The sequence below is a fragment of the Tursiops truncatus genome, chromosome 15 (assembly GCF_011762595.2).
Source record: "Tursiops truncatus isolate mTurTru1 chromosome 15, mTurTru1.mat.Y, whole genome shotgun sequence".
NCBI lineage: Eukaryota > Metazoa > Chordata > Mammalia > Artiodactyla > Delphinidae > Tursiops > Tursiops truncatus.
In genome coordinates this window covers 61,901,988-61,929,930 of record NC_047048.1, presented here as the reverse complement: position 1 = coordinate 61,929,930, position 27,943 = coordinate 61,901,988, and the positions used below count along the sequence as shown (strand labels likewise).

At 48.3% G+C, this 27,943-nt stretch overlaps 1 protein-coding gene and 1 long non-coding RNA gene across 2 annotated transcripts; one reads left to right on the top strand and one right to left on the bottom strand.

The window, feature by feature from the left end:
- LOC141276536 (uncharacterized) lies at nt 1-17,206 on the bottom strand. The gene is made up of 4 exons (XR_012326273.1): nt 16,929-17,206; nt 6,793-7,202; nt 3,646-3,812; nt 1-765 (listed from the first exon to the last, which is right to left on the bottom strand). It is a non-coding gene; the product is annotated as an uncharacterized lncRNA (long non-coding RNA).
- Nucleotides 11,674-27,943, top strand: AHCY (adenosylhomocysteinase). The gene is made up of 10 exons (XM_019950671.3): nt 11,674-11,824; nt 17,202-17,392; nt 18,545-18,620; nt 20,290-20,439; nt 21,431-21,543; nt 22,017-22,224; nt 22,316-22,403; nt 22,504-22,621; nt 23,430-23,624; nt 27,052-27,943. Exons 1-10 carry the CDS (start codon nt 11,797-11,799, stop codon nt 27,181-27,183), a joined length of 1,299 nt encoding a protein of 432 aa, XP_019806230.1. The 5' UTR covers nt 11,674-11,796; the 3' UTR covers nt 27,184-27,943.

Sequence of the window (27,943 nt, the reverse complement as noted above, 5' to 3'; positions counted from 1 at the left end):
TAACTGCTTTATTTGTAATAGTCAAAAACTGGAAACAAACCAGATGTCTTTCAGTAGACGACTGATTAAACAAAGTAGTGCATCCATATTACGGAATACTACTCAGGGGTAAAAAGGACTGAACTATTGACAGATGCAGTAACCCAGATGAATCTCCAGAGAATTATGCTGAGTGGAAAAACCAATCCCAACAGGTCACACAGTGTATGATTCCATTTATATAACATTCTTGAAATGACAAAATTATAGAAATGGACCACAGATTAGTGGTTGCCAGGGGCTCAGAAGGGGGTAGGAATAGGAGAGAAGTGGGTGTGACATGAGGGATTCTTGTGGTAATGGAAATGTTCTGTATCTTGACCGTATCATCGTCAATATCCTGATTGTGATTTTGTACATTGTTTTGCAAGATGTTACCATTGGGGGAAACCAGGTAAAGGGGCCATGGACTCTCTCTCTACTGTTTCTTTTTTTTTTTAAGTATTTTAAAAATTAATTAATCAGTTTGGCTGTGCTGGGTCTTAGTTGTGGCATGTGGGATCTTTGTTGCTGCGTGCAGGATCTTCGTTGCAGCACGCAGGATCTTTTAGTTGCGGCATGCAGGCTCTTCAGTTGTGGCATGCAGACTCTTAATTGTAGCATGCATATAGGATCTAGTTCCCTGACCAGGGATCGATCCTGGGGCCCCTGCATTGGGAGCATGGAGTCTTAAATTTTCAGTGGGAGGTTCTCACTAGGCTTATTCTGGAGCAGGACACTTTTGTTCTGATGATAAAGAAATGTATATTTAAATTATGTATCATTTTCACTTACTAAATTAGCGAAAAAGAAAACAAAAGAAGTCCACCAGGACTTCCCTGGTGGCACAGTGGTTAAGACTCCTTGCTCCCAATGCAGGGGGTCCAGGTTTGATCCCTGGTCAGGGAACTAGATCCCACATGCATGCTGCAACTGAGTTCGAATGCCACAACTAAGGAGCCTACCAGCTGCAACTAAGACCCAGCACAACCAAAAATAAATTTTTAAAAAAGATGGGCTTCCCTGGTAGTGCAGTGGTTAAGAATCTGCCTGCCAACACAGGGGACATGGGTTCGAGCCCTGGTCTGGGAAGATCCCACATGCCGCAGAGCAGCTAAGCCCATGCACCACAACTACCGAGCCTGTGCTCTAGAGCCTGCGAGCCACAACTACTGAAGCCTGCACAGCTAGAGACCGTGCTCCACAACAAGAGAAGCCACCGCAATGAGAAGCCCGCACACCGCAAGGAACAGTAGCCCCCGCTCACCACAACTAGAGAAACCCCACACACAGCAACGAAGACCCAACGCAGACAAAAATAAATAACTGTTTTTTAAAAAAGAAAGAAAACAAGGATAATATAAATGATGATGAACATGCAGTGACAAACAGATGACTTTTAGAAAACAACATGGCAATAAAATCAGGAGAATCTTTAAAAATGATTCTGTCTTTTGGTCAAATTACTCTAAATTCTAGGATTTTTTTTCCCAAGGAAATTATCCAAAATATATAGGAAATTCTGCATGAATGAACAACTCATTGTACTTCTAGTAGTGAAAAAATGGAAAACCCCTATTACTCCATGAGAGTGGTGTGACATGTCCACTCTACATGCACTTTTTAAAAAAATTAATGAATTTATTATTTACTTTTGGCTGTGTTGGGTCTTCATTGCTGCCCGCAGGCTTTCTCTAGTTGCAGTGAGCGGGGGCTACTCTTCACTGCGGTGAGCGGACTTCTCGTGGTTTCTCTTGTTGCAGAGCACGGGCTCTAGGCGCACAGGCTTCAGTAGTTGTGGCGCATGGGCTCAGTAGTTGTGGCTTGCGGGCTCTAGAGCTCAGGCTCAGTAGTTGTGGTGCACGGGCTTAGTTGCTCCGCGGCATGTGGGATCTTCCTGGGCCAGGGCTCGAACCCATCTCCCCTGCATTGGCAGGCAGATTCTTAACCACTGCGCCACCAGGAAAGCCCCCTCTATGTGCACTTTTAAAAGATTATCCTCTGGACTTCCCTGGTTGTCCAGCAGTTAGGACTTCACGCTCCCAATGCAGGGGGCCCAGCTTTGATCCCTGGTGGGGGAACTAGATCCTGCATGCCACAACTAAAAGATCCCACAAGTGGCAACTAAGACCTGGCACAGCCAAATAAATAAATGAACACTTAAAAAAAAATTATCCTCAAACACATTCACTTTTCTTGTTGGAGTATAGGTTACATGTGTATGCATTTGTCAAAATTCACCTAGATAATACTTAAGTTCTGTGCATATCACTGTATATAAAATACGCCTCAACTAAAAATGAAAAGAAGGTCACATATTATATGATTGCACTTATATGACACGTCCAGAATAGGTAAACCTATCAAAAACGAAAATACATTGGTTAGTGGTGGCCAGAGGCTGGTGGGAGGCAAGAATAGGAATGGATTGCTAATGGGTAGAGGGTTTCTTTATGGGGTGATGAAATGTTCTGGAATTAGATCATGGTGATGGCTGCACAATCTCGGTGACTATACCAAAACGACTGAACTGTACATTTAAAAATGGTGAATTTTATGCTATGTGAATTATATCTCAAAACAATGGAGGAAAATTATCCTCATATAGTGACATAAAAATTATATGAGTATATTTATGTATATATAAATATATATATTAAAGGTAAAGACGACAAGGAAAAATATAAAAAATACAGTAAGCAGTGACAGCACTGTCGGGGTGGTGGGTGCAGGATTGTGTGGTTCTGTCAGACCCTCCTCTGCCCCACTTCGGATTCTCTCCACCTCACCTGCCTCTCATCCCAGGCCTGCTGGGGAAACCAATTCTGCACAGGCTCCTACTAGTTTCCTGCAGGGCATCCCTGGCTGTGCCTGCCCCAGGCCTGGCCCATACCTTTAGCTCCCCTCCCAAGGTTTCTTGCTCAGGGCATTTGCATGCATCTCCTGGAAGCTCAGGCAGGCTAATGACCTGTGGGGAGACACTTGGACCTGTTGGGGTCGGAAGCTGGTGGATCAATAATTCCCCCTTTTTTCTCTCAAATGATGGTACAGACAATGTATATCTGCGTGAATATCACGGTCTCCAAGTCCCATGGACGCAAAATTCCAGCAGAGCACGATGTATGGATTTCAGCAAGACTCAAAGAGAGCACAAACCAGTACAAACCAGAGCTTGATTTGAACACAGAAAAACCTTAACAACCAAGGGACTCTGCCATGTCTTTCTCATGTTACTCTGTATTAGCCAAACACACTGAAAATGTAGACGGAAAGGAAAGATGGGGAAATCCATAGTTCCTCTTCCTTTTGGTCCTTCCTTACTCACCAGTAAGCTGAGGGCAGAGTGCTGATAAAACGTGCACATATAATGTGCGAATATCAAAAAGTAAAATGAAGTTGTTTTGTTTTTTCCTTGGCACAATGCAGCTTGCAGGATCTTAGTTCCCCCACCGGGTTAAGCACCAAGTCCTAACTTTTGGACCGCCAGGGAAGTCCCAAAGGAAGTTTTTTGTGTGCACTGTTTACTCTTTCTGGTTAGAACAAAACACTTATGCATATACAAGCTATGAAATACAAATTCTGTTATTTTAGTGATTCTACATATGAACTGAATGCTCTTATATTTACCTTTAAAACTGCATTGTAGGGCTTCCCTGGTGGCGCAGTGGTTGAGAGTCCGCCTGCCGATGCAGGCGACACGGGTTCATGCTCCGGTCCGGGAAGATCCCACATGTCACGGAGCGGCTAGGCCTGTGAGCCATGGCCGCTGAGCCTGAGCGTCCGGAGCCTTTGCTCTGCAACAGGAGAGGCCACAACAGTGAGAGACCCGCATACCACTAAAACAAAACAAAACAAACAAACAAAAAACTGCATTGTACAATATAAAGATGCATGGTAAAGTTTAAATTAAAATTTTTTCTTTACTTACTGTGACATTAAATAGCAAATAAGAAACATGATAAGTCAGGAGAGAGACTGCGGAAGAGAAGGAAAGCTTCTGTATTTCTGTATTTTAGTACTTTGATGGCACTCTCCCCTCCCCCTAGTGCTTTTTTTTTTTTCTTTTTTTTTGGCTGAGCCTTGGGGCTTATCGAATCTTAGTTCCCCAACCAGGGATTGAATCTGGGCCCTTGGCAGTGAGAGCTCGGAGTCCTCACCACTGGACCGCTGGGGAATTCTGCCACCCCAATGCTTTTTGAACAAGGGCCTTGCATTTTCACTTTACACTGGGCATCGCAAATTATGTAGCTAGCTGTGGGTAGCACACATTTCATTCAGTTCCTCAGGTGGTTCCACGGTAAGATAGAGCAGCCCAGAGCGGTGGCTAGCCAAGTGATACAGCTGTCCACCTGGTCATTCTCTGCTCTGCTCCCTCGTCCTCCCTCAGTCTGCACCCCTGGATCACACACCCTAAAGGTCCAAACTTAAACCTACGTTGTGAGTTCTACTTTCTATGAAACTCAGGCTAAGACAGATGCTTTTTTTCCCCGTTCTCTATTTTTCAACTTCTCTATGTTAGAATGAAAAATAAATTTGATTTATTGTCCAAAAGGTAAAATGTAACTACATTCATTCATTCAACCAATCAGACAACAAATTAAGCATCTACTATGTGCCAGGATGATTTTTTTGTTTTTGTTTTGTTTTTCTTGGCCACGAGGCACGGCATGCAGGATCTTAGTTTCCTGACCAGAGATTGAACCTGTGCCCCCTGCAGTGGAAGACGGGAGTCCTAACCACTGGACCTCCAGGGAATTCCCCAGGATGATTTTCCTAGGAACCCAAGGGATCAAAGTAGGACTGACAACACTGCTGCAATGGGAAACACAGTGTCTCAGGTTGGAAGGGACTTCAGAAGTCTCAGGTTGGAAGGGCTTCCTTCTCTCCACTGAGTCACAGAAAAAGAATAATAAAGCTACATTTTGGCACACCTGATTTATAGGAAGATCAGTGGCTTCTCATGCAAAGGGTCAGGAAGAACTTTCTAAGCAGAAGGAATAGCATGTGCAAAGGCCTTCGGGCAGCACAAAAAAATCCTTATCTGAAGTTGCTTGTTCATTTCTTTATTTTCCACCCCTTGCCCATTAGAATGCAAACTCCATGAGGGCAGGGGCTGTGTCTGGCTTGATCACAGCTGCATTCTCAGAAGCTAGCTCAGTGCCTGGCAGTTAGTAGAACTTGATCAATACCTAATGAATGAATAAATGAAGGACCTCAACTTCTGGTTTTATTAATATTTATATTATTATTTAAAAAAATTAACCAGGGTCTGTGCTGGATCCTGGGGCTAAAGAGAAAGAGTCCCGCCTCCCCGCAAAGATGATATGAAACAATGTGGAAAATACAGTGCTAGAGTTGCATTAGGGATTTTGTGGGAGCACAGAGGAGACATCTATTCTGGCCTGGGCAGGGGTGTCAAGGAAGGGCTGGGCTTTAAAGGACAAGTGGGACTTTGACAGGAAGTGTGGGGTCAGGGAGCATCCAGGGAGAAAGGAGAGAATATCAAGGCAGGAAAGAACATGGTGTGGGAGAACCATCCACAAGTTTTGAGTTGCTATAATGTGAACTGTGCTACTGTTGGGGGCAAAGAGACAAGGTGAGGTTCATAGCAGGGACCACACCAAGGAGGGCCTGGAAGGTGCTTGGACCTTCTCCTGAGGCCAGCAATCCCCGAAAGTTTTGTTCAAATGAACTTAAACTACATACATTAGCAAATATGTCCTTAGCTGATATCTCCCAAAGCACGATGTACACTTAGGATGGATTTTTGTCAGTAATTGACACCATTACTCTCACTTGGTCTGTATGTCTGACCTTTGTCTGAGGTCAGTGTCATGTGAGGTAGCAGAGACTTCCTGAGGGAAGGGGGTCCACACCTGGGAGGGGTGGGCAGTGGGGTCCTTACCCCCACCTTTCAGAATTCTGCAGTACACTGTGTGTGTAGTGTGTGCCTCTGTCAGGCTAAGCAAACATAAATATCATGTTACCAGTTTTCCTATATTAGCCCCACAAAATGGACAATTGGCTTCAAAATATTCCTGCAAAGAAATGGCAAGTTCCAGATAATGCTAAAGTCACAACAGCGAACAAACAGAAAAGGGTGAAGCTGACAGTTCTCCTCCTCCTGTGAACTCCTGTCCTTGTCAGTCATGTTGTAAGGAATGTAATAGTATTTGAGAAAAAAAAAACTGATCAAAAAGACACTTTAGAGACCACTGCTTTAGGCAACCGGAAGCCAATGAACAGTTTTAAGCAGGAGGAAAATATAGGCATATTTGTGTTTTCAAAATATCACTCTGGGGAATTCCCTGGCGGTGCAGTGGTTAGGACTCCATGCTTCACTGCTACGGACCCAGGTTTGATCCCTGGTCCGGCAACTAAGATCCTGCAAGCCACGTGGTATGGCCAATACATATATATATATATATATATATATATATATATATATATATATATATATCACTCTGGCTATAGGGTTGAGGATGAATGGGACACAGCTAGGCTGGATGCTTGAAGACCAGTGAGGAGGCTGGTGCACTGATCCAGCTGGGAGGTGATGAAGGATGGAATTAGGCTGTTGGTCATGGGGAGGGGGAACGGATTTTATAGCTCGCTCTCTCTTTTTTTTTGGTCGCACCATGAGGCTTATGGGATTTTAGTTCCTCCACCAGGGATTGTACCCTGGCTCTTGGCAGTGAGAGTTTGGAGTCCTAACCACTGGACTGCCAGGTAATTCCCTATAGCTCTATTGATGATGATAAAATGTGCAATTACTTGGTGGAGGGAGGTGCCAGTCAGTCAATCAGATGAAGGACACAAGAGGTAGTAGAACAAGATAAGGGGGCCAATGTCCACCTCTTCCATTTACCGTTGTACTAGAAGTCCAGCCAGTTGCAGTAAGGCAAGAAAAAAAAGACAAAACAGTGTCAGGATTGGAAAATAAGAAACAAAATTATCCTTGCTTACAGAGGATATGATTGTGTACATAGTCAACACGAGTATTTAAAAGCAAGTAAGAGGGGCTTCCCTGGTGGCGCAGTGGTTGGGAGTCCGCCTGCTGATGCAGGGGGGCACGGGTTCGTGCCCCGGTCCGGAAGGATCCCATGTGCCGTGTAGAGGCTGGGCCCGTGAGCCTTGGCCGCTGAGCCTGCGCGTCTGGGGGCGGGGCCGCAGCAGTGACAGGCCTGCGAACCGCAAAAAAAAAAAAAAGCAAGTAAGAGTTCATCAAGGCTGCTGAACAGAAGATCAATCTACTAAAAGCAATTCATTTGTAAACATCTGCCACAAACATCTAAAAAAAAAAAAAATTTTAAATAACATAAAAAAAACCTAGAAATCAATCTAACAAAATATATTCAGGATCTTTATAGAGAAAAATAAATAAGTTTGTTTTAAAAATTTATTTATTTTTGGCTGCATTGGGTCTTCGTTGCTGGGTGGGTTTTCTCTAGTTGAAGAGAGCGGGGGCTACTCTTCATTGTGGTGTGCGGGTTTCTCATTGTGGTGGCTTCTCTTGTTGCAGAGCACGGGCTCTAGGCGCATGGGCTTCAGTAGTTGTAGCACGCAGGCTCAGTAGTTGTGGCGCACGGGTTTAGTTGTTCCGTAGAGTGTGGGATCTTCCCAGATGAGGCTCGAACCTGTGTCCCCTGCATTGGCAGGCGATTCTTAACCACTGTGCCACCAGGGAAGTCCCGAGAAAAATAAATAACTTTATTGAAATACACTAAAGAAGATCTAAATAAATGGAGAGAGAAAAAAACCAAAAACACAAAATAAAATAAATAAGTGCAGAAATGCATGTAAATATATATGTATATAAAAATATATATCAATATATACATCAATATGTACCATGTTAATGTTGATATACTCAATGACATAAAGATGTTAACTCTCCCCCTAAGTAATTTACAGATTAATACAATTTTAGTAAAAATTCAGAAAAGCTTTTTTCCCCCAAAACTTGACAAGGTGACTCTAAAATGTCTAAGACAGTGCAAGATGCTCTTTTTTTTTTTTTTTTTTTTTTGCTATACTGCACGGCTTGCAGAACCTCAGTTTCCTGGTCAGGGATTGAACCCAGGCCACAGCAGTGAAAACCCAGAATCCTAACCACTAAGCCACTAGGGAACTCCCACAAGATACCCCTGAAGAAGAACAAGGTGGGAGAACTTCCCCTACCAAATCAAGATTTATTATAAATCTTTAGTAATTTCAACTAATTTGATTTCCCAATTTCAGATCAATGCGTCAAAATAGAGAGGTAGGAATAACCCGTGGATTTATGGACACTTAATGTATGACAGAGATGGCTCTATAGGTCACTGGGAGAAGGGTGCACTATCCCATAAGTGGTGCTGGGACAAGTGCTTATCCTTATGGGAAAAAAATGAAATAGAATTCCTACCTCACACCACATACATATTTGAACTATAAAACTTTGGGATAACAATATAGGAGAAATTCTTTATGACTTTGGGGTATATAGGTTTTCTAAAACAAGACAAAAACTGCCACTAACACTACGGGCAAAGATTGATAAATTTGACTATATTAAAACTAAGAATTTCTATTTATCAAAAAACAACAGAGAGAGGGTGAGAACACAAACCACAAACCTGGAGAAGATATTTGCATCACATATAATTAGCAAAGGACTATTATCCAGAACATGTAAAGAATTCCTATTGGGCTTCCCTGGTGGCGCAGTGGTTGAGAATCCGCCTGCCAATGTAGAGGATACGGGTTCGGGCCCTGGTCTGGGAAGATCCCACATGCCACGGAGCAACTAAGCCCGTGTGCCACAACTACTGAGCCTGCGCTCTAGAGCCCGTGAGCCACAACTACTGAGCCCACGTGCCACAACTACTGAAGCCCGTGTGCCTAGAGCCCGTGCTCCACAACAAGAGAAGCTGCCGCAATGAGAAGCCCATGCACCGCAATGAAGAGTAGCCCCTGCTCGCCACAACTAGAGAAATCCTGCGCACAGCAACAAAGACCCAACGCAGCCAAAAATAAAAAATAAATAAAATAAATAAATTAAAAAAAAAAAAAGAATTCCTATTAGCTGAAAAGAAAAACAAACCACCTAGTTTTAGACAGGCAAAGACATGAATGGAACTTTTACAGACAAAGACTCCCAGATGGGTTATAACATATGAACACATGCTCTACCTCATTAGTCACAGTTGTCAAAGAAATGCAAATTAAAACCACAATGAGAAATCATTTCATACCTGCCAGATTGGAAAAAAAAAAATTGGTATGCTGATAAGGGCATAAAACAAGAGTTTTTATCCACTGCTGGTCAGAGTATAGACTGATGCAACCACTTTAGGAAACAGTTTCATATTACCTAGTTAAGTTGGACATGAGCATATCTGTTCAAGTAATTCAACTCCCAAATTCTATATCTATATCTATCTATATCTATATCTGTATCGATCTACACACATACATAAGAATGTTAGAGCAGTATTCTTTGTAGTAGCAAAAAACTGAAACAGGGACTTCCCTGCTGGCACGATGGTTAAGAATTCACCTGCCAATGCAGGGGACACGGGTCCGATCCCTGGTCCGGGAAGATCCCACATGCCGCGGAGCAACTAAGCCCGTGTGCCACAACTACTGAGCCTGCGCACTCCAGGGCCCGCATGTCACAACTACGGCGTCTGCGTGCAGCAGCTACTGAAGTCCACGCACCTAGAGCCTGTGCTCCGCAACAAAAAAACCAACCAAAATGAGAAGTCCGCAAATCACAACAAAGAGTAGCCTCCACTCGCCACAACTGGAGAAAGCCCACACGCAGCAACGAAGACCCAATGCAGCCAAAAATAAATAAAAAACAAAAAACAAAAAAACCCTGAAACAACCCAATGTCCATCAACAATAGAATGAATAAATAAGTGGATTAAACAGAAATGAAAATAAATGAACCATAGCTACAGTATATACACGAATGACTCTCAGAAGCAATGTTGAATGAGAAAGCAACTTGCAGAAGAATATATTCAGTATGATTTCATTTATACAAGGGCAAAACACAGTCAAAACTAAACAGTGTATTATTTAGGAGAGTCATAGAAGTAGTAACATCCATTTTTAAAAAGCAAGGGAATGATAAAGACATTAAACATTAATCACTGTAGTGGTAACTCCAGGGAGAAGGGGCATGTAATGGAGAAGCGAAACAGGCAGTGTCTGGGGTAAGGCAGTGTTTTATTCCATGAACACTGGGATTACCTGGATATAAGTGGTCACAATAGCCATAACTGTGGGTGAGATGGGCCTGGAAGATGGAGCAGAGTAAGAGAAAAAAGGAACATCAACACTTGAAGTCGCTAGTGAAGGATAGGAAGTTGCTTAGGCCAGAGAAGTTACCCTGTGGAGAGTGGGAGGAGAGTCAGGAAAGTGGAGGCCAAGGGCACATTGTGTGCAGCAGTGAGGTGAGTTGGGATGCAGGCTGAGGCACATCCTTTGGATTCAGCCAGGTTCCCTGCTGACCTTGGCTGGAGCAGTTTCAGCAGAGACCTGGGGGTGGAGATCACACAGCTGAGGACTGAGTGGGTGGTGAGAAAGCACAGACACAGAATGGGTCAACTCTGAAAAAGTATGAGAAGGAGAGGAAGGAGATAGCAGCTGGGTGGATGCTAGGGCAGAGGGTTCCTAGAGAGATGTTAAAGAGTCTTCAGGTGGCCGATTAAAACCACAAGGAGATTTGCACACCCATCAGTTTAACAAAAATTTATGTCAGACTGACAAGTGGTGACAGGGATGTGGAACAACAAGCCCTCTCAGACACTGCTGGTGAGAGGATAAACTATTTTGGAAAACAATTTGGCAATATCTAGGAAAGTTAAAAATGTGCCTTCAGCTCATAAACTTCACCCTTAAGTACACTTATGGCCCAGAGACACCAACTCATGGGCACTAAGAGACAATGTTCATTTTTCCATGTACGCAATAATGGCAGACTGACTATACAACCCGAATGCCAGCAAACAGAACAGATAAATTAATCATGGGATGTAGACAATGAAATTCTATACAGAAGCAAAAATGAATACATTCAAAGTCTATGCATGGCTCTTAACAGTAAAAAGCAAACTGCAGAAGGATAAGTACAGTACGGTACCATTGTTTTTTTTTTTTCAGTATGGTACCATTTATATGAAGGTTTTAAACACAGAAAGAATTCTATGAAGCATTTAATGATTTATACATATGTAGTAAAAGTATAAACACGCACACAAATTTAACTAAACTCAGGATAGTGGGAGGAGGGTGGAAGGTCTAGGATGTGCTAGGAACTTGACATATTGCAACTTAGAATCTGTATGGTAGGTATCATTCTGCCCACTTTACTGAAGAAGAAACTGAGGTTCGGGGAAGTGAACTGGTTGGAATTTCAGTTTCACCCGGTTCTGACATCAGTGTTACTGGTTGAACGAATGAAAGAAAGAACAGCCTCGAGTTAGTTCTCAGGCCTATCCCCATCTCCCTTCGCAGCCCAGGGCGGGAGGTGGAAGGACCGCATGGGAAAAAAACTGCGCTCAGCAGGGACCAAAGTTCACTCCGGCCCCGCCCCCGTGCGTTTGCCCCGCCCCTATGGCTCAGATCCAGCGGGACTCATGAATATGCAAACCAGGGGAAGATATTTAAAGGCGCCGGCGCCACGCGCAGGCCCCTAACCGGCGCCGCCTGCCCCGCTCCAGTCCTCAGCCCACGGCTCGGCACCCTTCGCTCGTATCCATCACTCCGTGCGGAAACGCCGCCGGCATGTCGGACAAGCTGCCTTACAAAGTCGGTGAGTTCCAGGACGTGCAGTCGGCCGCGTCTGCCCCGCCTCCGCTGGGGGCCTGTTGGGGCGGCTGCCGCGGAGCCGACCCGGGGTGCTCAGAAGGACCCCCTTGAATCGCCGGCACAGCGCGGTCTTGGCCGCGCGAGGCCGTCTGGGGGTTGGAGTTCTCCCGCCGCCGCGAGCGGGTCTTCGGAGGCGGCCGCGGACTATGCGTCCCGGCGTGCCCCGCGAGGCCGGTGCAGCAGCGAGGCCCGCGGAGCAGCGAACTGGCGGCGTGTTTTGCCAGAGCCTCCTGGGGCAGGCGGGCAGCGGGCACCTGGCCACGGCCTGGGACCAGTGGCACCTGCCGGGACCTAGGGGGCCTGGATCCTGCCTCCTGGGCCTGGACCGGCTCCTTGGCTACTTGGTGGTCCCGGGCAAGTGCCCACCCTCTCTGAGCCTCCTACAGGGAAGGCGAGGGCACTGGGGCCCCGAAGGGCACGTGGGGAGAGGCCTGGAGACTAAGCCTGAGGCCGGGCTAGTCCACTTACCAGGGACTTTGGGCTTGTTACTCAACCTTTTGGGGTCACCCACCTGGCCAGAAGGTACAGTCATACAGAGAATCTCGAAGAAATTTTGGAGTGGTTAGAAAAATTCTTCCTGCTGTTCTATGGATTGAAGCTGATACACTGATAGTTAACGTTTATTGGGCGTTTACTATGGAATGGGCATTGCCTTCTACGTTTATTATAGATTAATTCATTTTATTCTAATGGGTTTTTAGGGAAGGGACTATTACTTTCTCATCTTATGATGGGTTTACTGAAACCCAGGAAAAAAGGTAACTTGCCCACATTTTTACAGCTGGGAGGTGGTGGAGCAGGATATGAACCCAGGCTGTGCCCACCTTTTCACCACTGTATATAAGTGACCACATTTGGAATAACCCTAATGACCTTTCAGCAAAAACCAGTTCAGCCTGGCTAGCAATTTTTAAAGTAAATTCAAGACACCATTCAACCTGGAGAAAAGCATCATTCATGGAGCACTTGCTATGTATCTGGGGATCTACATTTGTTTACAGAATGATCTTTAGAGGTGGACTTTATCTCATGATACAGAGGAAGAAACTGAAGCCCTAACAGGAAGTGACTTGCAAAGACTGTGGAAAATAACAACCTGTCAATAGTAGTTTATCAAGTAGCAGGCCAGAGAAGGTTATTGTCCCTATTGTGTGAATGAAACTGAAGCCCAGAAAGACTAAGTCAAGGTCCAGTGGCAGAACTGGAATGGGGACATGTTACAGTGTGGAGAGTTGGATGGGTTAGGGTTGAGGGCTTTGGGTTGTGTGGCAGCAGATAAGGCTGCATTTGGAAGTGGAGAAGCTTGGCTAGGTAGGGTTGGAGGAAGGACGCCTCCATCAGGGAGGGCACAGTGTGCCCGACCTTGCCCATATGGCATCTTCTTTAATCCTCAGGGCTCATAGAAGGTTAGGGATGATTATTCCCACTTTACAGATGAAGAAACTGAGGCTCAGAGAGGGTTTTGCTATTATGCCTCTTAGCTTGTCCTGGGACAGGTGTTACTGCAACCTCTGCAAGTCCTCAGCTCTCCTGGGCACCAAAACCCCCAGAGCTTAGAGTGCCAGACCCTCCTGTGCCCTTGGAGCTGAGGGACCCACGAAAACACCAGGGCTGACACAGCTGTCCTGAGGGCAGTGAAAGAGTTCTTTTTGGCTAGAGGGACAGGTGGTGGCAGAGGGGGTGAAGCTTAGGATAGGACGGGAACCATTGTCCGCTACTGCTGTGTGCCTCCCAGGAGCCTCTGGCTCTAGCCCTCCCTGGCCACCAGTCCTGCCTCTGCCATTGACTGGCTGTGGAACCTGGGGCAAACCCTTCTCTGAGCCTTTCCTCATTGGTAAATGCTGGGAGTTGGACTAGGTTCAGATTTGTTTCTTGTTTGCTAACCCTGTCTCTTGCCAGCCCCTTTCGTGGACCTTCTCTCATTCAGTCCTAACAACAGGTGTGGTTGGTAAACATTTGTGGACCCCTTCTCTGTGCCAGGCCCAGCTGGGCACTAGAGGTACAAGGGTGACTCAAGGATGAGGGTGGGACAGACATGCATACGGATAATATAGTAGTAGTGTCTCCATTTTATAAGTGAGGAGATCTGCTCAATTCTCTGTCTCTGTGGCCACCACCCCAGTCCTGGTCTCCCTCCTCAAAGGTGTCCCCGGGTCTCTTGCTCCACAGATACATGCAGCAACCAAAGAGGGCTTTTCGGAAGACAAGTCTGGTCATGATACTCCCCTTAAAACTCTATAGGAATAAAGTCCTGACTCATCATCTTACTCCCTCTACTAGAGTCACCCTGGCACACTCTGTTCCTCCAGCAACAATATACCAAGTTCTTTCCTGTTTCCAGGTTTTTGTTGAGCCCCTGCTGTGTGCCAGGTACTGTATCAGGTGCTTGGGGAGGAGCCTTCCAGGGTAAGAGAGCTGCTTGGTTAAAGCCCTGAGGTGGGAATGAGTTTAGCTCACCCGGAGGTTCATGTGGTTAAGCAACTAGAGAGGGGGAGAAGAGGGTGGAGAGATGGGGGAGAAGGGTGGGCAGTCACCTGGGTAGGACCCTAAAGCCATGTGATGAGTTAGGATTTTATTCATGGTTAAGCGGAAGCCATTGGATGTCGGCTTGTTTTTTACTTGAGCAGAAGAATGGAGGTGATATATTTTAAAATTGAAAAGTTTGTTTCTCTGACTTCTGTGGGGAGAATAGTACGTGGGAGCAGGGAGACCAGTGAGGAGGTGGCTTCAGTGATCCAAGGTGATGAGATGCTGTTGGATTGCTTGTATTTGGGATGTTGAGCCAACAGTGTGCTGATGGGTTGAAAGGGGGTGCAAGGGAGAAAGAGAAATCAAGAAATCGTAAGTTTTGGGCTGGAGCAGCTGGTCGAATGGTGGTTTCATTTCCTAAAATGGGAAGATTTGGGGAGTGACAAGTTTGGGGGTGAAGGCAAGGAGTCACGAGGGCTCAAACTTGACACATAATCTAGTTGGGCATCCAAATTGAGATGCTGAATAGGCAGTTGGATTATATGAGTCTCAAGTTCAGGGGAGAAGATTGGGCTGGAGATGAATGTGTGGGAGACATTTCCATAGAAAAGGTATTTCAAGCCATAAAATGGGATGAGCTCATCTGGTAGGAGAGAAGAGGGAGATGATGAATCCCTGAGGGCTTCTAAACTTTAGAGTCTGTAACAGGAAGAGGATCCAGGAAGGTGGTAGGGAAGCCACGGAAAGACAGGCATAGAAGCCAAGCAAAGAAAGGGTTTCAGGAGAGAGTACTTAGTGCTATTCGTGCTGCAGGGAGAAACATGAACATAGGTAGTTGACCATTAGTTATGGGGATTAGGCCTTACAGAGACCTTGAGAAGAGCAGTTTTAGTGGAGTAGTGAAGTCATCAAGGAGGTAAAACAATACGGGATCAGACCCCACAGAGCAGAGACAGCTCTGTCTGTTGTAACAAAGGAATGCCTGGTCCGTAACTACATGTGAGGAGGACTAGTGGATTCCTGGAGGAAGAGTGGCATTGTTCTGAATTCTTCTCGATGAATTGTGAAGTGAGGTCATCAGTTGATGAGGAAAGGTTAGAAGTTTGGAGTGGGAAAGGTGGTAAATTTACTAAGAAGATGTAATAAGATTGCTGGAGTGTCCCTTGAGATTTGTGGTCTTAATAAATGAAACTCTTGGTGTGGTCATCATTTTCCTCCTGCTGGGCTCAATGACGTGGGTGCAGTGGAGGGCTGGGTTTAACCAGGGTGGGAGTTTTGCTGAGGAGTTCTCAGAGAACAAGAGGGTAGAAGGGACAGTGGAATCTAAATTGTGGACCATGTTGAGAACATGAAGGGTGCAGTGAGGGACAGTGATAATTGGTAGGATAAACGGATTAAAGGTTCTGACCTGACCCGTTGCAGCTTTATTGGAGTTTGGGCTCTAGACAGAGAGTTTTGGAAAGATGGGACATGGCCAGAGTCGGTTGCTTGAAATCAAGATTTCCAAGGGAGAGTATCATGGGTGATGGCCTGCCGAAGTGGGCAGGGGTGGAGTGGGTGTGTGCTGAGGCACAGTGGGAGTAGTCCCTCCCATGGGGGGTATATTGCATCTGTGAAGTTGTTTAGATGTACAGTAGGAAGCAGAGTGACTTAGTTGGTTTTATTATTTCTTACTAAATTCTCTATAGTCCTTTGCCTCCCACCCACCACCCCTTTTGGGTGATTGGCAGGATCTAAGCTCCCCTAAAGATAAAAATCACGAGGAGTTCCAGGCCCCATCCTAGACCTACTGAATTTGATTCCCCAGGGGAGACTTGTAAGCATGCCAGATGACCCTTATCAGGGAAGTTTGCAAACACTGACCTAGGGACTGACCTTGAGAATGGGCTAGTGTGGCAGGGGAGGGAGGGTGAGATTATAAGGGAGAGGAGTAGTATTCATTGTACTATGCCATTTTATATAAGGGACTTGAGCATCTGAGAATTTTGGTGTCCACAGGCGTTCCCGGAACCAATCTGCTGTAGAGACCAAGGGATGACTAATAACATCGAAGCCAGAGAATGTAGATTACTGTCAAAGTCCCAATGATCATGCTAACTGAACCCCAAACTCAGCCGTTAATCCACCAGTTACAGGCAGGGCGGGCCTGGGTAGGTCTCTATGTGGAGGAACACACTTCCTGCAGGTAGGTTGGCTGCTGCTTGCTTGCAAAACAAGGGAGACCTGAACTGCACATGCCCAGTTTATTCCTCCTAAGTTTACTAGACAAGTCACTCCACTTCCCCTGGGGCAGAGAGAGGCCCAGAGTGTTAGTTACACAGATGAGTTCCCTCCATGTGGAGAGAAACATTAGGACTGGAGAAGCATTTTTATATCTTCAAGGAGATCAAGGAGCTGTGCCGAGTCCAAGGTGTTAGATTATATCATTTATGAGTGCTGAAGTCACCAAGAGTGGTGACTAGGAATGTGGAGAGCCAGGAGCTAAAATCTTTAGGGAATGAGGACGTTGGTAGGTGGCAGCAGAAAGGGTAGCAGGAGGTATATATAGGCCGATAGCTATTTTTCAAGGGGGCACTTACCTGTGTTGTAATATTCATGGTCCTGTGTGCTTCTTTGATTAAATGTGTTCTCCCACAAGGCTGTAAGTAAGCTGTGGTTACTGGCAGGGACCATGTCTTTCTTTTTTGACTGCCCTGGCTCCATAAATCCCTGTTGCGTGAGTGAGAGAGTGCAGTGACCAGATTACCCAGTCTAGTGCTTCGAGTCCGCAAGTGGAGGAGTGCTGAGTGGCGGTGCTTTGTGGTTCGTGGGATGAGGTGGCTCACGAACTCCCATCCATCCTGCCCCTACAGCTGACATCGGCCTGGCCGCCTGGGGGCGCAAGGCCCTGGACCTCGCAGAGAATGAGATGCCGGGCCTGATGCGCATGCGGGAGATGTACTCGGCCTCCAAACCACTGAAGGGCGCCCGCATTGCCGGCTGCCTGCACATGACCGTGGAGACAGCTGTCCTCATTGAGACCCTCGTTGCCCTGGGTGCTGAGGTGAGGCCGGCAGCAGCAGTTCTTGTGCAGTGGGGAACTCCAGTCTTGTGCCCCCTCAGGCCCAGCAGGGGGTCCAGCTGCAGCCTTGTCACAGTGCCCCCTCACCTCCATTTGTCGTGACTGCTCTGCAGATTTTCTCTCCCTGGGAAGACGGTGTCTGACTGCCCTCAGTTCACATTCTCCTGACTGGGGAGCTCTGATAGGAAAAACTCAAGCCCGGCGTCCTACTGAGTCGTCTAAGGACTGGCTCTCCCAGGCCTTCCTGGGGTCATGTGCCTGCCCTTGGCCAATCATGGCTGCTGGAAGGATGGCGTGCTCTGATTGGTTCAGCCTGGGTTATGTGTACCAATGATTGCAGCTCTTCCAACTTCTCTGGGGGCAAGATGTTTCCCAAAGCAGGGGGCAGGGCAGAGCAGCAAAAGTCAGCTACAGAACACACCAGGGTTCAGTCCTTGTACCTCTTCTTTCTTTTCTATACTCACGCTCTTGGCAATCTGATTTTATGGCTTTAAATGCTGTCTATATGGTGATGACTCCCAGTTTTATGTACTAGCCTGGACTTCTCCCTGGAACTCCAGACTTGTATACCCAGCAGCTGATGTATCACTTCAACTTGGAGATCTGATTGACCTCTCAGTCTCAACATGTCCAAAGGAACGCATGATTTCCTTCTCTTCTTGGAGGCTTCCCCGTGTAGGCAGATGCAGACTTCAGCCTTACAGGCCCTCTCAGTTCAGAACCTGGGGTCGTCCCTGACTCCTCTTGCTCTCTTACTCCAACAACGGACCCTGCAGCAATCCTGTCAGCTCAGCCCTCAAAGTACACGCATCATCGCTTCCACTGCTAGAGGTGCATTTCTTGTCTGAACTCTAACAACAGCTTCTGCCCTTGTCTCCTTGCTTCCGTGTGGAGCCTTTTCCCTTCCACACAGCAGAGCCATGTTTTAACATAAGTTGGGCCTTGTCAGTGCTCTGGCTCCCATCCACTCCCATCCACTGGTTGCCATTTGCAACCCAGCCTGAGGTTGCAGAACTGGCTGGATGTAGATCCCGAGCCTCTCGGCCCTAGCTCCAGGGCGTTTTCTTATCCCTGTCCAGTGACCTTGGTCTTCTGAACTGTCTGCGAGCAGCCCTGTTTTGCTGGCTCTTTCAGGTGCGGTGGTCCAGCTGCAATATCTTCTCCACCCAGGACCATGCAGCAGCTGCCATTGCCAAGGCTGGCATTCCAGGTGAGGCCAGCTTGCTGCTGGGGGATGGCTTCACTCCTGCTGATGGCTTCACTGACTTTTACTGCTACAGACTTCCCTGCGGCAGAGGAGAGGAGTCATGGCCACAGAATCCTAGCCTAGTGACCCATTGGAAAGAACTGTTTTGTCCAACTGTCATCTAAAATCCTATTGAAGGCACTTACTTGCCCAGTTCAAGTCACGTGATCAGGAAGGGTGGGATCTAATGATTGGGAACCACATGATGTTGAAGAGGGGAAATCCTCTAAAGGAATGATGTGGGTCTGTTTCCGAAAGAATCAGGGAGGGATACTGGGCATAAAAAAGTCCCAGAGGTCCATTGCGTAGTATCTGATGGTCTAGGGCGCTGGGGAAATACCAGGACCAAAGAGGAAAGACTTTCTCACAAGCTGCTGGGGAAATAGACACAAGTCTGCCTGGGCTTGAGGAGGGCAGTGGTTAGCTCTGATGATGATGAAATAGGACATTCACAGTTCCTTCTAACCAGACACAGGTGGAGAGTAAAGAGTGGGGGAGGACCTCTCCAAAGACTGACCAAGCTTGGAACAGCCTGTCCCCACCTCCTCAGCCTAGTTTGGGCTCCATGGCCCTTTTCTGGGAAAGGTTTTGTTTTTAATACCATTGTCTGCCCCAGTTTGGGGGAGGGGAAGCTGGCCCTGCTTTGGCAGGTATCCTTTGCTCACAGGAGGTTCATGGGAGCCCCACACCTGTGTCTCAGTTGTCCCATATGATGGGAGGAGCCTGGGCTGGCAGTCAGGAGCCCTGGCTTCTTTTTTTTTGGCGGCGCCATGCGGCTTGCGAGATCTTAATTCCCTGACCCTAGGGGCCCAGGGATCAAACCTGGGCCCCTAGCAGTAGAAGTGCAGAGTCCTAACCACTGGTCTGCCCTCGAATTCCCAGGAGCCCTGGGTTCTGATGCCTGCTCAGGAATGCCATGCTGAGTGATCTGGGCACATCTTAGCCCCTCTCTGGGCATCTGTAAGTGATGATGATGGTAATGGCTGCCTCACAGAGTTTCTGTGAGGAAAAATGAGACGGGGCATGAAGCAGTTAGAGTAATGTCTGGCACAGAGAAAGTGCTCCATACGTGGTAGCTGCTGTTAGTAGTTTTTGGCCAGACTTTGCCTAGGATAACCTACCACAGAGGCTGCTGGCCCATCAAGTCCTTTCAGTGCATAATGAATCTTGGATCTTGTCTCGCTTGGGTCCACCTGAGTGTGGCTTCCTGCCCCTGTGCACCTCCATCCTAGCAGTAGGCATTGTGGGTAGGAGCCCTGGTCACTGGGTTGGGGGCCCAGACAGAAGAGGTAGGAAAGGAAATAATTATTTCCAGATACCTATATATGGGGGGGGGGGGTGTCTGTACTTGGCCTCTGTCTCATAATCCATACTATTATAGATGAGGAAACTGAGGCTCAGAGAGGTGAACTGATTTTCCCAAAGTCACACAGCTGGTGAGTGCAGAACCAGGATTTGCACTCAGATTTCTCTGGCTCCAAGTTGTGTTCTTACCATTGCTGAGTCCTCAGAGGTGCTAGAGGTGGCAGGGGATGGGAATTAGGAAGGAGATAGTATTGGCTCTATCCAGGTAGGTCCCTGGAGCAAGTGCCGGTGGGGAGGGCCAGGCCCTGATGTGCCACTCACTCTCCAGTGTACGCCTGGAAGGGTGAAACAGACGAGGAATATCTGTGGTGCATTGAGCAGACGCTGTACTTCAAGGACGGGCCCCTCAACATGATTCTGGACGATGGTGGTGACCTCACCAACCTCATCCACACCAAGTACCCACAGCTCCTGTCAGGTGAGTAGGATGGGTGGGTGGGCTGGGTGCTAGTGGTTTAAACGGGGCCTGCTTGCCCGCATGAAATCAGCAGGCCTGGCAGGACTTCCCAGTGCCTTGAGCAGCAGATTCTGTGGAAGATGGGAGAACAGCAGGCTCCTGTAGGCGTGCTGGGGCCTGGCTTCGGGGCTGGGTGGCTAGGGGAGGCCTGGCTGGCCCAAGGGCATGCCAAGGCCAGGGCTGAGAATAGCTGGGAAGGCGTCAGCTTTGTTAAAAGCAGGTGGGGAGGAAAGTGGGGTAGTGTTGTGAGTGCAAAGGCCCTGAGGCAGGAATGGATAGACCATTCATGAAACACTGAGAAAAGAGTTTGGCTTGATCCTGAGAGTAAAGGGAAGTAATTGGATGGTACTGAAAAGACTTCCCTGCAAATGTACATGTTAAAAATGGCTGCTGTGGGCTTCCCTGGTGGCGCAGTGGTTGCGAGTCCACCTGCCGATGCAGGGGACACGGGTTCGTGCCCCGGTCTGGGAGGATCCCACATGCTGCGGAGCGGCTGGGCCCGTGAGCCATGGCCGCTGAGCCTGTGCGTCCGGAGCCTGTTGCTCCACAACGGGAGGGGCCGCAACAGTGAGAGGCCCGCGTACAGCAAAAAAAAATGGCTGCTGTGTAGAGGATGAGTTGTGGCTGGGACGGGCAAGTGACAATGGTGGCAGGGACTAGGGCAGTGACAGTGCAAGTGATGAGTTCGGGAGTTGTTGGGAGGTAGAATCATTAGGCCTGGTGATGGTGGTGGCTCCTCCCTCATGCTGGCCTAGGTGATTAGGTGGGCTGTGGTGTCCGTTACAGAGATAGGAACCCAGAAGGAGGAGCGGCTTTAGGAGGCAAAGGTAAGGAATTTGGGTGAGTTCAGTTGTGGGCTCTCTGAGGCTCTTGGAGTTTCATCTCAGAGGCCACCCTGTCCCTTGGGCCACTCCTTCCTAGCCTGAAATTCATCCCCTCCTCTCTTGTTCAGGCATCCGAGGCATCTCCGAAGAGACCACAACGGGGGTCCACAACCTGTACAAGATGATGGCCAGCGGGATCCTGAAGGTGCCTGCCATCAATGTCAACGACTCTGTCACCAAGGTGAACCTGTGGGGCAGTGATGGCTCCAGCTGTTGGTTCCCAGAGCAGCTCAGGAGTAGGCCCTGCAGAAAGTCCCCTGGGAAGGCTGCAGGCTAGGGGCTTAGCCCTCATTTGAGGGGGGAAAGGGGTTGTAGACTTAGGGTCATGAGGCAAAGCATTAAAGGCATTAAAGAGCCAAAGAACTGTGCAGTGAGCCTCAGAGCTGGGCATCAAGAGGTTTAACGTGAAGCAGATTCTTTGACCGGACAGTCTCTCGTAGTTGATCCGCAGGAAGCCTTCTGGACTGGCAGAGAAAGGCCAGGGAGAAAGTCGTGGGACTGAGCCGGGCAAGGGGCACATGAGCACATTAGCTGGTGGGGAGAAGTCCCAGGAGGTGATCAGCCCAAGGCCCACCAGGCTGAGATGTTGAGAGCGGGTCTGAGGCCCCAGGGCCTCTCCTGCCCCCGTAGCCGCCTTGCCCCCTCTCCTTTCAGAGCAAGTTTGACAACCTCTATGGCTGCCGGGAGTCCCTCATAGATGGCATCAAGCGGGCCACAGACGTGATGATTGCGGGCAAGGTGGCGGTGGTAGCGGGCTATGGCGACGTGGGCAAGGGCTGTGCCCAGGCCCTCAGGGGCTTCGGGGCCCGTGTCATCATCACGGAGATCGACCCCATCAATGCGCTTCAGGCTGCCATGGAGGGTATGATAGGGTGAAGGTTGGTTGTCAGCCACTGGGGCCAGAGCGGGGGCAAGGCCACCCTGGATGACGCACAGACACTGTCTCTACACAGGCTATGAGGTGACCATCATGGATGAGGCCTGTCAGGAGGGCAACATCTTTGTCACCACCACGGGCTGTATCGACATCATCCTCGGCCGGTAGGCGCCAGGCGGGGGGTCCCAGGGAGTGAAGGAGGGGGCAGGCTTGCGGCTGCTTTTGGTCCCTGACAGTCTGTCACAGGCTGGGGCTCTTCCACAGGCACTTTGAACAGATGAAAGATGACGCCATTGTGTGTAACATCGGACACTTTGACGTGGAGATTGACGTCAAGTGGCTGAACGAGAACGCTGTGGAGAAGGTGAACATCAAGCCCCAGGTGAGAAGCCCCAGCCCTGCCAGCAGGCTTGGTGGATGGAGCACCGAGGGGGGCGTGCTCGTGGGCTGGCCGTCCAGGAAGTCAGATGATGAGGCTCTGGCAACCTGGGCAGTGGGATGGGCGGAAGAGGGACTGGTTTCAGGACTGCTTAAACTGGAATCTTGGAGTGAGGCCAAGGCATCCCCATTTTTAAAGGTCCCAAGATGGTTCTGAAGTGCAGCCAAGGTTGAGTACCACTGCATTCAACTTGTTACTAGGCATGGTGATTGAGAACGTGGGATCTGTCCTCAGACTGTCCAGGCTCATGTTGCAGCCACTTTGTAATGTGTGGCTCTGGACAAAGAACTTAACCCTTTAAACTTCAGTTCCTTTATCTGTGGAATGGGGATAATAGCAGTACTTAATTTACAGGGTTGTTAGTAGGATTAAATGTGATAATTTTATATATATATTGTGTATATATATATATATATATGGTTATATGTATGTTCTTAGCCCAGGGCATGTGCCAATAATAATAACATTAGCTAATACGTAGTACTTAAACTAAGTGCCTTGTACATGTCAGCTCTTTAAATTCTCACAGCAGACCTATGAGGTCTGCCGCTCAGGGTTGCATAACAAATACTGGCTCTTATTAATTGTGTGTGCCAGGCCCTGTGCTGGAGGTTGTTCTGGGGCAGTCCAGGCCCTCTGTGGGCCCTGCTGGAGGTCGGGAGGCCTGCTGGACAGGAGGGTAGGATGAGGATAGGTGTGGACACTGGGAGCTGTGCCCACCAGCCCCTACCGCTGTGCTGCCCACTTGTAGGTGGACCGCTACTTGTTGAAGAATGGGCGCCGCATCATCATTCTGGCCGAGGGCCGGCTGGTCAACCTGGGCTGCGCCATGGGCCACCCCAGCTTCGTGATGAGCAACTCCTTCACCAACCAGGTGCTGGCGCAGATTGAGCTGTGGACCCACCCAGACAAGTATCCCGTTGGGGTCCACTTCCTGCCCAAGAAGGTAGGTTCCTACCTCCACCCCTGGCCAAGGGTCATGTGTCCAGCCCTGGGCTCTCCATGCAGGCCTCGCCAGAGTTCATACAGTACTCGCCTCTCTACCCTCTTGAAGATCTTCATAGGGTCCTCCGCAGGGCAGAAATCATTCTCTCCATTTAACAGAGGAGGAAATTGGGGCCCAAAGCAGGGAATAACTCCCAGAGTGGCAGGGCTGGGTGGTGAGAGGAGCATGGGCTTTGGAGTGAGACACACCCAGGTTTGCATCTCACCCTTACCACTTAGAGGCTGTGTAACTGTGCCTCCATTTCCTTATCTGTAAAACGAAGGTGATGGTACCTCCTTAAGGATTGTGAGGATTTCCTTAGATCACAGGTCACAAACCCACATGCCCACAGGGATTGGGCAGGTAAATGGGCTGGGTGGGAACTGACCAAAGAGCACGTGCCCCAGTTGAAGAGGTCGACTGCCTGTCAGCAACCTGGACCCACTGGACCAGGGCTCCTGACGTTTCAAAGGAAGCTAGATATGAGTATATTTATGTGAAATATTCAGCTTTTAAATATAACCAGGTTGTTTAACTTGGACGTGTTTGTAAGCCGAATGCAGCCTACAGGCTGTGTGATTGTGGCCTTGGAATGGGATGATGCCACTAACACACTGAGCATGGCACCTGACGTGTTGTGAGTGTGTGGTCAGATGAACCATGACAATGAGGTCGTCTGACGTCACATCCAGTGCTTGTCCTAACACCCCCTGCCTCCGCCCTCTCCCACAGATCAGAACACTATGTTTTAGTCCTGGCTTTTTTTTTGCCAGTGTCATGGGTGAACTTGGCTTTGCTACTTTGCCTGACTGGGCCTCAGTTTCCCTCTCAGCTAAATGGTAAGAGTAGCTCTTGCTTCCAGCCCTTGGCTGCTGGAGAGGCTGCAGTGGTGTCTTCATACCACTCCTCCCACCCTTTGAAAAGCTGGTCTGCCAACTGATGAGACGCAGGAAGAGGCTGGGTTGTCTGCCCCCGAGCCAGCCAACTCCTTTCCCCCTAGTCTTCCTCAGGCACTGTCTTGCCTGACCAGGTGTTTTACCTGTAAGGGGCTGTCCTGTCCTGGGCAGCCTGCTAGGTCCCCATGCTGGTTGTCCGGTTAAAAAAGTCTCATTCGACTCCTCATCCGATCTCAGTTGGAGGAAATACGACTGTGAATATAGTGAGAGATTGGGCAGGCCTTTAAAATGAGGCTGGGGTTGGAAGTGAGAGGCAAAGAGCTCACCTCCTACCCCAGCACCTGGCCCCATCCCGTCTTCTTCCTTCATCACTGCCAAGATACGGGTTGGGGACAGGCTTCACATCTCACATGCGAGATGCGGGAGAGGGATTATGTACCTTGGTTAACAATGACAGAGAGAGCAGCCACCATTTCTTAAGGTACTTGCACCAAGCGCTGTTGAATATCACTGATCTCTGTACCAGCTCTGAGAGACCCAGCCTACAGAAGAAGAAACTAAGCTTCAGAGGGTGACTTGCCTCCACAGCTGCAAAGTATTGGGCCAAGAGTATGTCCCACCCCTGCCTGTCCAAGTTGTTAACCGTTATGTCCTCCCCAGCAGGGAGAGGGAAGGGTGTTCTCGGCTAGGCCAGGCCAAGAGAAGGGAGAATTCATTGTGTCCTCTGGGCACTGGAGACCTTCATTCTGCCTCCAGAGCTGACGTGGACTTAGGACTTAGGGCTGGGCTCTGCTCCTGCCTTTGCCTGCCTCTCCCCAGTTTCTTCATTTGTTAAATAGAAGAATAAACCCTGGCCTCCTTCTTAAGGGTGTTTGTGAGCCTCTAATGAGACCGTGAGTGTGAAACCACTTGGGAATGTAAAGCTGTCTGGGCTGGGCTGTGGTTAAAGGCTATTGTGCCATTATGGGATGGGACTTGGGGGTAGAAAGAGGCCCCACCCGGAGCTGGATGCTGAGAAAGTGAGAGCCCCGCTTAAGGTTGATCCTTCTCTAAGTACAGCCACTTGCCCTTCTTCTCAGGCCCACTTTATGCATTTCAGCACTGGTCAGACTTAGAAATAGGCCTTATCTAACCCCAGCCTCTGTCCTCCTTGGTTTCTGTTCTGTCTCTTCAAAGCTGCCTTGGAGACGATAACTTGAGACAAGTTATGGGACTTTGGAGCCAGGTGGACCCTGGATTCAAATCCTAGCTCTGTCATTAACTAGCTTTGTGACCTTGGGCAAGTCATTGCACCTTTCTGAGCCTTGATTTCCACATTTGTGAAAGGAGATGGCAATTTTTTTATTAGTCAGGATCCTTTCGGTGGCGAGTGGTAGATAGAAACCCTGTTCAAGCTGGTGTATTAGTTATCTGTTAACCGTATAGCAGTTTAAATACAAAACTTACTGGCTTAAAACAATAAACATTTATTATTTCAGTTTCTGTGGGTTGAGAGTTTGAGAGCAGCTTAATTCATGAGGTTGTAGTCGAGATGTCAGCCGGGGCTGCAGTCATCTGAAGGCTTGACTGGAGCTGGAAGATCTGCTTCACATCACTGTTGGCAGGTGGTTCCTTGCCACATGAGTATCTCCATAGGGCTGCTTAAGTTTCCTCATGAGATGGCAGCTGGCCTCCCCCAGATTCAGGGGGAGAGCAAAGGAGGAAGCTGAAGTGCCTTTTAGGACCCAGTCTCCAAGTCACACACCATCACTTCTGCTTTATTCTATTCATTAGAATTGAGTCACTCAAGGGGTGAGGAATTAGGCTCCACCTCTTTTTTTTTTTTTTTAGGCTCCACCTCTTGAAGGAAGGAGTTTTATGAATTTATAGACAAAGATTTTAAGGACGTATTTTGGAAGGCAGCTATGCTCACCACTATACCACCAGTGCTAAGGATGTATTTTGAAACAAACACAACCAGTGTAATCTAAAAAGGAACTCTATTGGTTCTGTAATGGAGGGGTCTAAGATTCAGACACTGGATCCAGGGATCAGTGGCATCAGAGCTCTTTCTCTGTCTCTTGGCTCTTTTTTCCCCCTACATTCACTTCATTTGTCAAATAGACTTGCCCCTGGTGAGCAGAGACTGATAGCCTCCCTGTTTAGGAATCCTGAAAGCCCCTGTCATGAAAATATGTCCTGTCCATAGATAAATTCCAGAGAAGCATTTTGGTTAGCTGCTTAGGTTGGTGGAGGGTAAGGAAGGAGATGTAATTGATTGTCCCATTAGGGCTGCTTGGAGGGGAGGATGTAGCTTGGTTCCCCCTTGAAGAAGGGGAGCTGAGTAGCCAAAAGCCACACTGGAGGCTGGCTGTGAGGATAGAATGAAGTAATATGCTTAACACTCCGCAGATGTCACAACAGAACAGTTCCTGCCTCTTTTGGCAGCTAGATGCAGGTAAGGGATCCCAGAGCATGGCACTGATTCCAGCTTTTTCTGTGTTTCTCCCCAGCTGGATGAAGCAGTCGCTGAAGCCCACCTGGGCAAGCTGAATGTGAAGCTGACCAAGCTGACTGAGAAGCAGGCCCAGTACTTGGGCATGTCCTGCGATGGCCCCTTCAAACCTGATCACTACCGCTATTGAGAACCAGGCCCGCCCTTTGCCTTCCAGCTGCTGTCCTTGCCTGGGTCCCACCTCTCCTCCCCAAGAGCAAATGGCACCACCTTTGAGATTGGTTTGATAATGTTCCCCATCAACTCCCTGGGGCTAGTCACTCAGTCTTTGGCCTCTGCTGCATCCCTCATACTGTTCCAAGTGTGGCAGGGGGAATTGAGAAGTCCCTCCTCCAGCCCTGGTCATGATCGAGGTACACGGGAGTTACCCACAGGGAGCCATGAGCTCAGGGGTTCTGGAACTGCTCACTCAGTCAGTCCTTCCTTAGGCTGGAAGTTGGCAGTGGTGTTCACAAAGCCCATGCACTTTACCATCCAGGCCCTCACTTGGCCTATGGACTTTTTATACCCATGTTCTTGGTTTACAGGTTCATTGGTTCCTCAGCCCATGACAGATGAGAAGGAGCTATGTCAAAGGGTGTGGAGGAACTGTTGGAATTTGAATGCTCCTGAGAGCCCGGCTTAGTGCTTGGCATTCCCTTAAACCTCAGAACGATGAGGTTGGTACTTTTAGTCCCTATTTTACAGGGGTTGGAATATATTGTTAAGGGATAGCCAAGAAAGGACGAGAGAAGTGACAGCCAGAGGTTGAGAGGGGCCAGAGAAACGTAAAAGTGCATTGTAACTTGATGTTCTCATCACAACTCTGGGTCAAAAAGAGGTTAATGTGGTTTATAATGTTAAAAGAGAGCAAGAAGGTGGGTTAATAAAAATTTTGGTGCCTAAAAGAA